This window comes from Somniosus microcephalus, chromosome 5 (genome assembly GCF_052327205.1).
Source record: "Somniosus microcephalus isolate GS21.2 chromosome 5, FLI_Smic_1.0, whole genome shotgun sequence".
In the NCBI taxonomy this organism is placed as follows: Eukaryota; Metazoa; Chordata; class Chondrichthyes; order Squaliformes; family Somniosidae; genus Somniosus; species Somniosus microcephalus.
The window spans coordinates 62459526-62476025 of record NC_140991.1 but is presented as its reverse complement, the minus strand read 5'-3'; the positions used below and the strand labels follow the sequence as shown (position 1 = coordinate 62476025).

General features: G+C 47.5%; 1 protein-coding gene across 5 annotated transcripts in view; it reads left to right on the top strand.

Annotated features, from left to right (window-relative positions):
* waca (WW domain containing adaptor with coiled-coil a) overlaps positions 1-16500 on the top strand; it is a 109821-nt gene that overhangs the window by 80960 nt on the left and 12361 nt on the right. For 3 of the 5 annotated variants that reach the window (XM_085987684.1, XM_085987682.1, XM_085987680.1), the window contains one exon: positions 4935-5081. The exons of the other annotated variants lie outside the window; for them this stretch is intronic. In XM_085987684.1, the coding sequence (XP_085843810.1) occupies positions 4935-5081 (147 nt within the window). The remainder of the gene's footprint in view (positions 1-4934; positions 5082-16500) is intronic. 5 annotated transcript variants of the gene reach the window in all.

The following is a 16500-nucleotide window of genomic DNA, read 5'->3' as shown; positions in this document are numbered from 1 at the left end:
GTCAGTGCGGGCGGCGCATGCGCGGTCAGTGCGGGCAAGGCCGTTAGCGAGCGGGAAACTTTGGGCGGCGCGCCCGCGCTCCGTCCGCGACACCTGACAGGGGGAAGTAGAGAGAGACAGAGAGACAGAGAGGGAAGAGGAGAAGGAGAGAGAGGGAAGAGGAGAAGGAGAGAGAGGGAAGAAAGAGAGAGAGAGAGAAATTTTTTCAGCTTCAGGCCCCGAGTCCCCCCTGCGCGAGGGGGAGGAGGAGGAGGGGGGGGGGTTGGTAAACACAATATAAAACTCAAATAAATTGTTAATTCATTGCCTAACACATAATTGAAATATTTACCTTAGTTCCCTAACACACAGAAAGTGTGGGGGGAAAAATCGTGGAAAATCAAGATGGTGGCCACTCACCTCGGTTCAGAAGGATAAGGCCCGCCCACACACGCACCAATTGGTCGACCGGTCAGGTCACCAAAGCGTAGGATTGGTCAATCGTCGAGTCACTCGACACTCAACTGTAGGAAGACCTCGATGTCACACGGTCGCTAATGAGCGGAACGCTGAACGTTTTTGGGATACCGCGGGCGGGACTTTTGTCCGGCCGAAACGTAAATACGCCTATGACCGGTCCGGAATCGCAAGCTTTCTTTTGAGGCGACGCGCGCGTCGGTACGCTCTGTAACTTCCAAACGTATAGAGACCAGGCGGACAGACAGACACAGACAGACATCGGGACAGACAGAAGAGCCGCTTTATATATATATATAGATGAGTTGGGTGTACAGGGCCCAATTTCAAAATTTGCAGATGACACAAAACTTGGAAGTATAGTGAACAGTAAGGAGGATAGTGATAGACTTCAAGAGGACTGGTGGAATGGGCAGATGAAATTTAACGCAGAAAACTGCAAAGTGATATATTTTGGTAGGAAGAATAAGGGGAGGCAATATAAACAAAAGGGTGCAATTCTAAACGGGGTGCAGGAACAGAGAGACCTGGGGGTATTTGCGCACAAATCGTTGAAGGTAGCAGGGCAGGTTGAAAAAGTGGCTAAAAAGCATTAAGGATCCTGGGCTTTATAAATAGAGGCATAGAGTACAAAAGCTAGGAAGTTATGATGAAACTTTTTATAAAAGACTGGTTCGGCCACAACTGGAGTATTGTGTCCAATTCTGGGCACCGCACTTTAGGAAGGATGTGAAGGCACAAGAGAGGGTGCAGAAAAGATGATCAAAAATTGTTCCAGGGATGAGGGACTTCAGTTACATGGATGGACTGGAGAAGCTGGGGTTGTTCTTGGGGCAGAGAAGATTTGATGGAGGTGTTCAAAATCATGAGGTGTCTAGACCGAGTAGAAAGAGAGAAACTGTTCCTGTTGGCGGAAGGGTCGAGAACCAGAGGACACAGATTTAAGGTGATTGGCAGACGATCCAAAGGCGACAGGAGGAAAAAAAAATGTACACACCGAGTGGTTATGATCTGGAATGCACTGCTGAAAGGGTGATGGAGGCAAATTCAATCGTGGCTTTCAAAAGGAAATTGGATAAGTACCTGTAGGAAAAAATTTTGCAAGGCTACAGGGAGAGGGCAGGGTAGTGGGATTAGCTGAAGTGCTCTTGTAGAGAGCTGACACGCCAAATGGCCTCCTCCTGTGCTGTAACCATTCTATGATTCTCCTTTTTGTGCTGGCGTCTCTGTCCTCTTTTAAGCTTGTCTTTATCATTTCTTCGTTCCTTTTCGATGGAAGGTGCATTGGCTGGGAAAGGAGACACCAATGACTGAAGAATTGCATTTGGGGGTATAGTTGTGGGCAAAATGTTTCAGCAGCTCCCCTCTCCCAATTATTTGTGCTTCCCCCTTCACTCCCAGTCACCATGCCACTATCCCCATTCCTATCATTTACTCGCATCACTCCATTTACCTCTTAACCTTTGAACCACCCAAAAAATTTGCAGGGCTACGGTGAACAGGTGAGGGAGTGGGACTAGCTGAAGTGCTCTTGCAGAGAGCTGGCACAGGCTCGACTGCTGTAACTATTCTATGATGACCTGTTTGCCAATGCTCAGCTTGGGTGCTGCCAGGTTCACCTGGCTCCAGACCTTATGACTGAGTACAAGACCAAGGATGCCTAGTAAAATGAAGTGAAGGTGGGGTGGGGGCGGTGAGGGAATCAAAGGAGAACCCAGTGGCTGGAGTCACAGCTGACGCAAAGATAAAAACCTATGCTGTGTCCACTGCACTGCTTTTTTATGTCCTATGGATTGAACCAAATTGGCTGGATCCTGGTATCTATCATGGTGGAGACAGTAGAATCACCTGCGAGAATCACTTTTGGCTGAAGGCACTTGCAGGCACTTCAATCTTGTCTCTTTTACTCTGTGTTGGCTCTTTGCTAGAGCAATCCAAAAGGAATCCCACTGCCCCACTCTCTTCTTGCAGCACTGTATCTTCACCCTTTTTCAACTATTTATCCTATTTTCACTTAAAAGATGTAACCGTCTCTGCCTCAAGCACTCCCTGTGAAAAACATTGTGTTCCAGTACCCTCCTGTGTGGAAAAACTTTCTTGTGATCTCTGTCTTCGCTTTTAATTGATTGCCTTCATCACTGACTTCCCGAACCAGAGGGAATGGTTTTTCCCTATTCACTCTATTAAAACTCTCCATAATTGTAAAAACCTTTTTTTTATTCGTTCATGAAATGTGGGCATCATTGGCAAGGCCAGCATTTATTGCCCATCCCTAGTTGCCCTTGAGAAGGTGGTGGTGAACCGCTGCTGTCCGTGTGGTGAAGGTGCTCCCATAGTGCTGTTAGGGAGGGAGTTCCAAGATTTTGACCCAGTGATGATGAAGGATCGGCGATATACTTCTAAGTCAGGATGGTATGTGACTTGGAGGTGGTGGTGTTCCCATGTGCCTGCTGCCCTTGTTCTTCTAGGTGGTAGAGGTCGCGGGTTTGGGAGTTGCTGCCGGAGAAGCCTTGGCGAGTTGCTGCAGTGCATCTATTAGATGGTGCACACTGCAGCCACAGTACGCCGGTGGTGGAGGGAGTGAATGTTTAAGGTGGTGGATGGGGTGCCAATCAAGCGGGCTGCTCTTGGATGGTGTCGAGCTTCTTGTGTTGTTGGAGCTGCACTCATCCAGGCAACTGGAGAGTATTCCATCACACTCCTGACTTGAGCCTTATAGATGGTGGAAAGGCTTTGGGGAGTCAGGAAGTGAGACACTCGCTGCAGAATACCCAGCCTCTGACCTGCTCTTGTTGCCGCAGTATTTATGTGGCTGGTCCAGTTAAGTTTCTGGTCAATGGTGACCCCCCAGGATATTGATAGTGGGGGATTTGGCGATGGTAATGCCGTTATATGTCCCCTTAGCCTTTTTCACAGCAGAAATGAACTGGGCATCTTGTGCCTCCTTGTTTCCCATCCCTGGCATCATCTTGGTGAATCTATGGTATACAATATCTATAACTTTCATCTGTAATGGGGCACACAAACTGTCCACTGTATTCTAACTTTGGCTATATGTTTTGTGCAAAGTTGTCATTGCCCCTATTATAAAACCTAAAATGCTGTAGGCCTTTTTCTGGCTTTCTGTACCTGCACTTGCATCTAGAGAATTACATATCTGCACCCTTGTACTCTTTTCAGCGCCTTTCCATTGAGGTCTTGCACCCCTGGAAAATTATTCAAAACTCTGCCCATATCCTAACTCACACCAAGTCCTGTTCATCCATCACCCCTGGGCTAGCTGACCAACATTGGCTCCTGGTCTGCTAATGCCTCGATTTTAAAATTCTCATCCTGATTTTCAAATTTCTCCATGGCCTCGCCCCTTCCTATCTCTGTAACCTCAGATTTCTGCGCTCCTCCAATCCTGGCCTCTTACACATACCCAATTTTCTTCGCTGCACCATTGGTAGCCGTGCTTTCAGCTGCCTAGACCCCAAGCTCTGGACTTGCCTTCCTAAATCTCTCCACCCTTTAAGACGCTCCTTAAAACCTACCTCTTTGACCAAGCTTTTAGTCACTTGTCATTTTATGTATGTGTGGCTCGGTGTCAAATTTTGTTCTGTGAAGTGCTTTGGGGAGTTTTACTGTGTTAAAGGCGCTGTTTCTTGTTTTGCTTTCCAAAATGTATTACCTCACAATTAACCATTTTAATTTGCACCTTCCATTTGTCTGTCCATTCTGCGAACCTGCGTGTCTTTTTATAGTCCTTCTCACTGTTTGCCAAACCAGCTATTTTTGTGTCATCAGCCAATTTCAAGATAGTGCTTCCTATACCCAAATCCAAATTATATATAAAATATTTATTCCAAGCACTAAATTAGACCCAACATTGATCCTTGGGCTACAGCACTTCAAATCATCCAATCTAAACAATACACATTTACCCCAATACAAAAGCAAAATATTGCGGATGCTGGAAATCTGAAATAAAAACAGAAAATGCTAGAAGCACTCAGCAGGTCAGGCAGCATCTGCGGAGAGAAAGAGAGTTAACGTTTCAGGTCAATGACCTTTCGTCAGAACTGGAAAAAGTTAGAGATGTAACTGATTTTAAGCAAGTGCAAGGGAAGGGGATGAAAGAACAAAAGGGAAGGTCTGTGATAGGGTGGAAGGCAGGAGTGATTAAATGACAAAAGGGATGATTGTACAAAGCAAAAGGAGGTGGTAATGGGACAAGTAAAGAAACAAAACATAGAGTTCATCAATTTCAGACCTCTGCCCCCATTTTCTCAGAAGGCAGCTGTTGATGATTCTGCCATTCCCATTTACACTTCTTCTAGACCTATCTTTTGTTTCTTTACTTGTCCCATTACCATCTCCTTTTGCTTTGTACAGGAAGGAACGGAGCTGTATTTCCAAGTCGGGAGGGTGTGTGACTTGGAGGGGAACTTGGAGGTGGTGGCGTTCCCATGTGCCTGCTACCTTTGTCCTTCTAGGTGGAAGAAGCCTTGGCGAGTTGCTGCAGTGCATCTTGTAGATGGTGCACACTGCAGCCAAGGTGTGACGGTGATGGAGGGAGTGAATGTGGTGGTGGATGGGGTGCCAATCAAACGGGCTGCTTTGTCAACATGGATTTACAAAAGGTAAATCGTGCTTCATTAATCTACTGGAATTTTTTGAGGATGTAACTGGTAAAATAGATAAAGGAAAACCAGTGGATGTGGTGTATTTGGACTTTCAGAAGGCTTTCGATAAGGTCCCGCATAAGAGATTAGCGTGCAAAGTTAAAGCACATGGGATTGGGGGTAAGGTACTGACTTGGATAGAGAACTGGTTGGCAGACAGGAAGCAAAGAGTTGGAATAAACGGCTCTTTTTCCGAGTGGTAGGCAGTGACTAGTGGAGTACCGCAGGGATCGGTGCTAGGACCCCAGCTATTCACAATATATATTAATGATCTAGACGAGGAAACTAGATGTAATATCTCCTAGTTTGCAGACGTCACAAAGCTGGGTGGGCGTTTGTGCTGTGAGGAGGATGCAGAGAAACTCCAGTATGATTTGGACAGGTTGGGTGATTGGGCAGATGTATGGCAGATGCAGTATAATGTGGATAAATGCGAGGTTATCCACTTTGGTGTCAGAAACAGGAAGACAGATTATTATCTGAACGGCAATAGATTGGGAAAAGGGGAAGTGCAACGAGACCTGGGTGTCCTTGTGCACCAGTTGCTGAAGGTAAACATGCAGGTGCAGCAGGCGGTTCAGAAGGCAAATGGTATGTTGGCCTTCATAACGAGAGGATTCGAGTACAGGAGCAAGGTTGTCTTGCTGCAGTTGTACAGGGCCTTAGTGAGACCACATCTTGAGTATTGTATGCAGTTTTGGTCACCTTATCTGAGGAAGGATGTTCTTGCTATGGAGGGAGTGCAGCGAAGATTCACCAGACTGATACCTGGGATGGCAGGAATGACGTATGAGGAGAGATTGGGTCGATTCGGCTTATATTCATTAGAGTTTAGAAGAATGAGAGGGGATCTCATTGAAACTTATAAAATTCTAACAGGACTAGACAGACTAGATGCAGGAAGGATGTTCCTGATGGCGGGGGAGTCCAGAACCAGGGGTCACAGTCTAAGGTTAAGGGGTAAGCCATTTAGGACAGAGATGAGGAGGAATTTCTTCACCCAGAGTGGTGAACCTGTGGAATTCTCTACCACAGAAGGCAGTTAAGGCCAATTCATTAAATATATTCAAGAAGGAATTAGATATATTTCTTAAGGCTCAAGGGATATGGGGAGAAGGCAGGGACAGGGTACTGAGTTTGGATGATCAGCCATGATCGCATTGAATGGCGGAGCAGGCTCGAGGGGCCGAATGGCCTACTCCTGCTCCTATCTTCTATGTTCCTCCATCTCAGTCCATGACAGCACATACCTGGGCAATTTTCCACACTCTGGTAGATGCCAGATTTGTAGCTGTACTAGAACAGCTTGGCTAGAGGCGTGGCTAGTACTTAAGCACAACTCTTCAGCACGACAGCCGAGTTGTTGGGGGCCCATAGCCTTTGCTGTATCCAGTGTGCTCAGCCTTTCTTTATATCACGTGGAGTGAATCGAATTGGCTAAAGACTGGCTTCTGTGATGATGGGGACCTCGGGAGGAGGCCGAGCTGGATCATCAACTGTGCTCTTCTGGCTGAAGATGGTTGTGAATACTTTAGCCTTGGCACAACTGAGTGGCTTGCTCAGCCATATCAGAGGACAGTTAAGAGTCAACCACATAATGTACCTGATGAGTTATGTAAACTTTGCATACAGTTCAAATATGAGCATTCTAGAACCTGAGGGCATTCATTGTGTTTTTACGTATGTGTTCTTTGGAGACGCTGCAAATTTTCAATGGTTAAACAAGGGATTAGAATTCTTTTTAATGTGGGAAATACATGTGTGAAGACCCACATTTCTGGGTCTTTAACTTTCATTCAAAACTTCAAACACAGCTGTTCAGAGGACCGAGTGAATTTAATAGCCAGTAACAATACAAGTCATCAAGAACAACAATGCTGGTAACTGCACATATTAAATTAGAGTAAATGGGACAAAGTCTGTCCAAATGACTCCATGTAGGATACAATGTTTTGCCTGAGTGTTTCTCTTAAGCCGGAACCAGAGCATTGCACATAGACTTCCAACTGGAACATACTAGCAGGCAGTCGTATTGCTTTGTAAAGATAAGCATTACTGTATTATGCAGCTTGCTGCCATCTGCTGGTAAATGTAAGGGTGTGAATTTGACTGAAGCAGTCAAATTGTAAGCGGAAGTTCCATTTCGGTAAATGATGCGAGGAGCTTACCAATCTCTTTCAGAGATTTGGAGTGCTCCATCAAATGGTGAGTGCATCAGTGGGAGTGGAAGCTGTTTTTTCCTTGGCTGTATTCTTGAGCAAAAATCTACAGAGCAAAAAATAATCCTTTAATATCTGTAATGGTTTGACTTAATCCTAGGCCCACGTCTGCACTGTAACCTCAGTGTACAAAATCTCAAAGTCAGCATGGAATAAATTAGGTCTGACAGCATTCATTCATGCTTTTCTTTCTCTCTCATTGTGCACAGCAGCTGGAACAACAACACATTTTCTTTTCAGAAACTTGTCTTGTTTTCTTGATTTGGGAACACTTCTGTCTGTATTTATAATTTAAAAACCCGATGGAAACGAGCCAACATTTCACTGTCGTGGTTTGTTGATGAACCATTCGAATCACGCAAAAGGCTTTTTTTTTTAGTAACCTGAAATTTTTCATGTTCAGTATACGGTTTTTAATTTTTTTTTAAATCAAAAAATAAGTTTTTCAGAATTTACCCATTGCACTCTCCTGTTTTTTAGTAACTTCATGGTTTTCTGTTTTTTTTACTTCAAAACTTCAGCCTGACTCAACTTTGAAAGGATATTTTTCCTCAGCAGTTCTCCTGGATCCCTGCGCTCAATACTCAACTAATGATTTAAGTATTCCTGCATCTTGAATACTTCTTGGAGGAAGTACTGTAGGAAGCAAGGCCACAGAATGTACTCTGGTTTGTAAACTTTAATCTCCAGCACCAAGAATGGTTTGACAGCACTGCTGCCGATCAATTCCTGAAGGGTAAAGCTGTCAGACTGGGCCTGTGTCAAGTGATGAGGGAGTAACCTACTTGACCTCAGCAACTTGCCTGTCCACAGTAGAATTTGTTCGTGACCACCACATAGACCTTGTGAAGTTTAAGCCTTGTCTTCACATTAAGGACACTCTCCATTGTGTAGTGTGGCACCAACACTGTATTACGTGGGACAGACTAGGGACAAATTTAGTCTCCCAAAACTGGGAATCCTCAAGTTGCTGTGGATCAGCAGCAGAATTTTATAGCATCATGATCCCTTGCTCCTTCTTAGCTATATCAAGCTGGGAGATCAACCCTAGTTCAGGTGGGTAGTGTAGAAGGACATGCCAAGAGCAGCACCATGCATGCTTCAGAATGAGGATCCAATCCAGTGATGCTATAACACGGAGCTATCTGCAAGCTGAACACTAAATGCAACATGTTATAGACCGATCTATACAGTCCCACAACTCCAGATCAGAGCAAAGCTCTAGCCCTACCTTATCCAATTGAGAATGGTGGCAGACAATCGGGTACTAACACGAGGAGGCTTCAAGAATATCCCTGTGTTTAACTATGATTGAGCCCAGAATTTGTATGCAAGAGACCAGGCTGAAGTGTTTTGCCAGTACCCTCAGCCGAAAGAGCTATGTGGAAAAACTCATTGTAGTGTTGAAGGTCCATGCAGCAGAACTAACTAACCCCATGCCAAGCTGTTCTAGTGCAGAAAAGACTGGCTTTTACCTGACATTGTGAAAGATTGCAGGCCTCGGACCGTGGAGCTGGCGATGGTGAGGAGGAGGCCGCGGCGACCAGAGCATTCACATCCCGACTGTGTTCGGCGAGTCAGGTGGAGGCAGCGCAGTGCAACGAACAGCAGCAGCAGCCACGACGACCCGCTGCAGCACGTCAGCTGGCAGCTCCATAGAGGGAAGCTCGCAGTCCGATTGGGAGGAGGGGAGCCGGGCATGGCGGCCAGAGGTCGGATCGTGAGCGGGAGAAGCAGGCCGCCAGTTGGAGCCGGCAACAGTGAGGAGGAGGCCGCGGTGACGAGGAGGACGGAGCGGCTGAGGGACATCGTGCTCCTACTGCCACTGGAAGCCATTGTATTGACTTTCTGAACACGGCGCTGTATGAATAGCTGACGTGTCCCTACGGGGAGTAAGCATTCCATTGTAATTGTACTTGTACTGGTTACATATGGCAAATAAAATTGAATTGAATTGAATTGCCCAGGTCTGTCCCACAAAAAGTAGGACAAATCAATTCTAGCGAATTACTGCTCTGTCGGTTTCCTTCCAATCATCAGCAAAGTAATGGAAGGAGTCATCAATAGTCGCAAGTGGCATTTCCTCACCAACAACCTGCTCTCGCTGACACTTGGGGGTCGATTTTAACTGAGACATGAGGCGGGCTTTGAGGCGTGTGGGGGGTTAAAATCGCTAAAACTGGCGGGCGGGACCCCCCGGCCTGGTTCCTGACCCCGAGCCATTTTAACCCAGGCGTGTGTGATGGTCCCGAATCAGTCCTGCCTCCAACAGGCGGGACTTTTCTTTAAGGCCCTTAATCAGCAATAATTGGCCTTTATAATGCCATTTTAACAGGCCCTTGCATTTTTAACCCTTTTCCCACGTAAAACACGCCTGGTGGGGATCACGCCTGTGAAACCTGGCATGAGCACTATTGGCTTGCTGACTATCAGCTGCAGGTCAACCATTAAAGAGGAGATTTGATCAGTCATCATTTGCAGGTGGCAGGACTTTGTGGTTTCAGGCCTGGGGCAACTTTTACCAGGCTTAACCACATCTGTGGAAGGTTGGAGCCTCACGCACATCTCCAGTGTGAACTCCTGCGAAACTCCTCTCGCCACCCTCACTCAGCGCTTCCTCAGCAGAGGCATATGCCAGAAGCATGGGAGCCATTTTTCTCCTTCCCTTCTTGGCATTAGAGGAGCTCGAGCACCAGGCACAGCAGCAGCAGGAGCGACCGGCTGCTGCTCACCCACCTGAGGCAGAAGGGGCCAGCGCCTGGAAGCCCGTCGGCGCAGGAGATACCACCCAAACAGGGTCGACAGACACCGGGTCAGCTACATCAACGTGTCTGAGCAGCAGTGCCAAAGGCAGCTCCGACTTTCGCGACAGGTAGTGACTGACATCTGCGCAATGATACAGCAAGACCTGCTGCCCAGAGGACCAGGTGGACGGACACTCCTTACCAGTGGCCATCAAAGTCACCACCGCACTCAACTTTTTTGCCTCTGGTTCATTCCAGGGATCATCAGCGGCATCTCCCAGTCAGCCGCACACACTTGCATCACGCAGGTAACCGATGCCCTCTTTGTCCTCGCGCACAATCACATCCATTTCACCAGGGATCGCGCAAATGTGACGGCGCGAGCGGTTGGATTAGCTCATCTGGCAGACTTTCCAAGGGTGCAGGGCGTCATTGACTGCACACATTAGGGCACCCCATCGCAATCCCGGTATTTTTGTCAACCACTAGGGCTTCCACTCCCTTAACGTTCAGCTGGTGTGTGACCACAAGAAGGAGATTTTGCATGTTTGTGCCAAGTACCCTGGCAGTTGCCCTGGCGCCTTCATACTGCGCCAGTCTAGTGTGCCTCCGCTATTCAGGCCGCCAGGCCAACTTCACGGATGGCTACTTGGAGACCAGGGCTATCCCCTGAGGACTTGGCTAATGACGCTGTTGAGGAGGGCAGCCAACGAAGCTGAGGAGCGCTACAACTCCAGCCACATTTCCACCAGATCCATAATCGAGCAAACCATCGGCTTGCTGAAGATGCGCTTCGGATGCCTGGATAGATCAAGTGGAGCCCTGCAGTCCTCAGCAGCCAGAGTCTCCAGAATTGTCGTGGTTTGCTGTGCACTCCACAACATATGGCACAGCATCGTGGCTTGCAGATTCCTGAGGACCAAGTGGCTCCTCACATACCCTCCTCAGATGAGGATGAGGAGGGCGAAAACGAGCATCCTGCAGAAGCCCATCAACCAGCGGCAGCATTACGCGAGAACATTGCTGCCCGGGATGCAAGGAACGCACTCTACCTGGCCAGATTTGCTTAGCCTAGCCAATCGAGCACTTTTGCCTCGCAGCTTTTTATCTGAGCATCGACAATGGCCAAGACCCTACGGATTCCTAGCTATTTGTCCAGCATACTGACAATTGCAAGTAATCCTAAGCCCTCAATGTGAAAGTCCCATTCGCGAAATGACACACGCCACAAATACAGCAGTAGCCATCAGACTTTTTATTGACAGAATTTATCTGATGGCTTTTTTTTAACAATACATTAAATTTCACCCAAGTGACGACTCTTGTGACTACTTGTGCTTTATTTTCCTCTTATGCGTGCTCCTACGTCGTGGTTCCCCTGTGGCTTCAGCAGATGTGGAGGCCCCTTGCTCACTTTCCTGCTGCACCTGTCTCGACACCTTTGGCGGGCGTCCTCTGGGGTGGCGAGGGCTCGCCAACAGTCTGCTGCTCCTGCGGCTGTGCAGGGGTTGAGACATCTATCTCAGTTGGGTGTGGACTCCGGTGGGGCTCTGACCAAGGGCTCTGCAGTGGCATGGAAGTGTGAGCGCCTGGAGAGGAACCCCCACTTCCTTGAGGTCTGCCACCAACCTTCCTCTCATGGGTCAGCTCCCCCTCCGCGCCTGCAGGTGGTTGGAGAGCACCTTGCTGCACATCAGGGGGGCCATGGGGACCCGTATCTGCAATGGCAGTCCTACTCAGAAGGACTTCCATGAAGGTCTGGTTTCTATGTTCAGTAGATGCCCATCGCTCCTCAAGAGATGTCATTCTATTCTGAACACTCACCATGTTTTCTATACCCTGGCGACTAACCTCCTCCATGGCCGTAGCCCTCCTCTCCTCTACCGTAGCCAGCCTTACCACGGAGGCAGCAATCATTTCCACATAGGTAGCCATCCTCCATCCTTTCTGTGTTGATGCGTTCATGCGCCAATGACTCCACAAAGGCTCTGCTCATGTTCGCTATGGACTCCTCCATTCGCTCCACACTCGCAGCAACCCTAGAGACAAAACCTGCCAGAGACTCCTGCATCTGTGCATGGAGTTCCATCACCTCTGATCTTCTGGATGGAGGCAGAGGGTCGACACGCAGCTGAGCTGGCAGAGTCCTACGCCCTCCGACGAGGACTCTCCACTGCTGTCCCTGTCTCCACAGTCTGCTGATGCTCACTTGTGAGCTGTGATACACCAGGTGACAACACTACTCTATGTCCCGAAGGTCCCACCGGGGGGGGTGTGTCTGCGCTGGTGCTGGGTGCGCTTATTTCTGCTGACGCTGCGCCCTCAGAGGTTGCAGCTTCCTCTGAGGAGTCTGGAAGCTCAGGCTCTTCCTCCTGGACAGTGGGGACGGGGTCTCTCGATGGTCCTGTGGGGGAGTAAAGAGTTAGAGATGTGAGGTCAAGGTTACATGCACATTGCATATTGCAGATGATCATAAGTCCATCTGTCATAGCTTCAGAATCATTATCAGCGACTCATGCAATGTCAATGAGAGAGATGGAAAACTATTCTGTCACCAGCTTGCTGTGATGCACCCGTCTGTCTGTCCGTCCCCAACATGCGCATCTTTTTCAACCCCGACAATTTCCAGGACGGCTTCCTCCCAGGGGGTGAGCTGGGCTAATGATGGTGGGCCTCCTCCTGTCCTGGCTCTTTGCCTTTTATTGTGAGCTCTCTTTTCCTGCAATGAGGGAGACAAGTGGAGTTTGAGTGAGAATGAAGGAGTGAGTGTAGAGATTGCATAGCATAGATACTTAGAAGGAGACAAAGATGGAGTGAGGTTGCAAGACCAAGGGCCCTCCCTGTGTGTTGTCAGTTGTGTTCAAAGCATCAGAGTGATGGGGGGTGAGAGGATTGCATGGTGGAATAGTTATGTGATTGTGAGCATAGAGAGAGAGAGAGAGAATGGGTAAGGGTGCATGGATGTGAGTGTCAAGTGGGATGTGGAGGAAGAGATTGCTAAAGCTGAGTGCTGATGAGGAACGGCAATGGGGATCAGATTGAGGGTAATGGGAACTTCATACTTACTTTTCCAGTGCGTTGAAGGTCATGGAATCTTTTCCTGCACTGCATCCAGGTGCGCTGTGTGACCCCCCCAAGGAGTTGACTTCCCCAGCCACCTGTATCCACACAGCCTTGGTCTGACTGGGAGGCCTCTTCCTCCCTGATGAAGGGAACAGGACCTCCCTGTGGGCCCTAGCCCCATCCACCAATGCCTGTAGTGCTGCCTCGTCAAACTTAGGAGCTACGCTTGGCCTCCCGCTGGCCATTGTTCCTGCAGGTTCCTGTACCATCAAATGGAGAAAGCATGGCAGTCTGCAGAAGAAGCAAGGCTTGCTGTGGACCGTAAATGCAGCGGCAATGATGATGTCATCGGAGGGGACTTTCAGTCATGAAAAACCCATTTGCAAAGGCTTCCCACACGTTGGAAATCAATTGGCCAATTGAGTTAAAATTGCATCAATCTCCCGCACCCATTTAGATTCGTGTGGGAAACACGAAACTCGGGGAACCCGCCAATAGCCCGCAGCTGAGTTAAAATAGAGGCCTTCGTTTTGGTTCTGCCGGTATCGCTCTGCTCCAGACCTCATTGTATCCTTGATGCAAACATTGACACAGACTGAAGGAGATGACAGTAATTGTCGTGGACATTGAGGCGGAGTGGGACTGTTCACTGACTATTCTGGTCTTTAACTATATTCACACCTCCTCCAATAATGAAACAGTTCATATCCACCTACAGCAAGACCTGGCAAAATCCAGACTTGGAGGTGGAAGTTATTAATACCACTTAAGTGCCATGTAATGACCATCTCTAACAAAAACAGCCCAACTACCTCTTGCTGACCTTCTGTCGTACCACCACCACGGAGTCTGTCTCCCCGCACCCCCCAGCCCCCCAATATCTACTTCCTGGGGGTGGGAGGAAGCAGTCACCATTGACGAGAAGCTTTACTGGACGTGTAGCAACAAGAGAAGGGCAAAAGCTGAGTACTCTGACAAGTGGCTCACCTTCTGACCCCTAAAAGATTCTCCATGATCTAAAGGCTCAAGCCAGGAATGTGATTGAATACTCCCCACTCACCTGGACGAGTACTGCAATAACATTTGAAGAAGCTCCACACCATTTGGATCCAATATTGCAACAGTGATTACACTTCAAAAGTACTGCATTGACTATGAAGCATTTTGGGACATTTATAGAAATGTTAAGTTTTTGTTCTTTGATACAGAGCAGTCCACTTGACTTGACACCCCTGCCAATCCACTCCCTCCATCACTGTTGCACTGTGACTGCAGTATGTACTATCTACAGAATGTACTGCAGCAACTCGCCAAGCTTACTTCGATAGCACCTTTCAGCCCGCAACCTGTACCATCAAGATCAAGAAAAACAGTCATGGAAACTCATTTGCCTGCAAGTTCCCGCGTAACCCCCCCCCCCCCCCCCCACCCTGCCTAAATTGAATACTATTCTGACTTGGAAACGTATTGCTGTTCCTTCATAGTCGCTGAGTCAAAATCTTAGAATTCCCCACTTAATACCATCATGGGAGCAGCATCACCCCAAGTACTGCAGTAGTTCAAAGACCCACCACATTATTGGGGCACCTACAGAAGGCAATAAATGCAACTTTGTTAGCGTGGCCCAGATCCCGAGAGTTTAAAAAAAAAGTAAAACATTTTAACCTTCGACTCCCATGAGAAATCAAACAATGGAAAGAGTCATTGTGTTTCCGTGAATTGCATCACAAAGCTTCAATTTACTTTTTTAATTATGTACTTACCAGTTTTGCCAAGTGGTCAAAAGCCATTGCTGAGGACCAAGCTATACTCCAAACTATTACTATTTAAATTTTTATCTCTAAGGACATCTACTGCACTACCTTCATCAACCCTCTCTGTTACTTCATCAGATAACTCTTTCAGGTTGGTCAGACAAGATTTGCCTTTTAAAAAATCCACGATGGCTGTCCCTTATTAACCCATGCTTCGCCAAGTGAGAATTAATTTTGTCTTTGACGATGGTCTCTGGTAGTTTTCCCACTGCTGGCATTAGACAGATTGGCCTGTAGTTTCCAGGCTTATCCCTCCTTTTTTGAACAGGGGTGTACGATTTGCAATTTTCCAGTCCTCTGGCACCACTCCCAAATCCAAGGAGGATTGAAAGATTGTGGTCAGAGCTTCTTCTATCTCCACGTTAGTAATCTAGGACGCATCCCATCTGGATCGGGTGACTTAACTATGAGTGATGCCAACCTATTTAGTACCTCCTTTCTATTTTTATCCTAACCAATATCTCTACTCCCCCTCCTCTGCTACAGCATCTGAAGGACATGATGTAATTTGATGATTTGAGTGCTGCACTGTAAATTATTTGACTTGACTGAAAATACCTTGAGTTCTGCTTCCTTGTAGCCAAATTTCTCAGTTCCTGAAGCAGCATCAAGTTCATTACTGTAACCTCAGCTTACTGCTGCTATAATGAAGCTTTTGTGTAGTCAAGCATGGCAACCAATTCATTGTTGTCTTTGTTGTGTTGGACAATGACTGTGTTTCATTTTGAGTGCTCTCTCTTGCCAACGATGCCGTCACTCTCACTCGTTTAGGCTGAAGAAAATAATTTGCCTCTGAACTTTATACCCCATTGCCAAGCCCACTTGCTTCCACTGCACATTGCCTACCACAGCCCCCTCCTTATCACATCCAAAACTCTTACCTATGCTTTTGTCACATCCAGAATTGACTGCTACAGTGCTCTGCTCACTGCCCTCCTATTGTCCACCCTCCACAAAATCCAGCTTGTCCAAAACACGACCACCTACATCCTGTCCTACACTACGCTCTGTTCACTCTTGGCCTCACTGATCTAAATTGTCTCTACTCAAATAATGGAGTGACATTTGCAGTTTTTCAATCCGAAAGATGCAATTCCTGAATCTAGAGAACTTTGGAAAATTATGACTAATCGATCTGCAATTTCCTCACCTATTTCTTGTGATACCCTGGGGCGGAAAACATCAGTTTCTGCGGATTTCCTGGAAAAGGGAAAACTGCAGGGCTACGGGGAAAGAGCAGGCGATTGGAACTAATTGGATAGCTCTTTCAAAGAGTCGCCACAGGCACGGTCATTAAATGATTCTATCCCCAATGCATCCAATTGAAAATCCTTGACCTCGTCTTGAAATCTCGCCATAGCCTGCACCTTCCTACCACTGCAATTTCCTCCAGCCATTTAGCCCCTCACGCACACTTTGGTTCTCTGACTTTGGCCTGCTGCGCATCTCTCTCGTCACGCCACCATTGGCGGCAAAGCTTTCAGTTGCCCTGACCCTACTCTTAGCAGTTCCCTCCATGAACCACTCTGCCGATCTA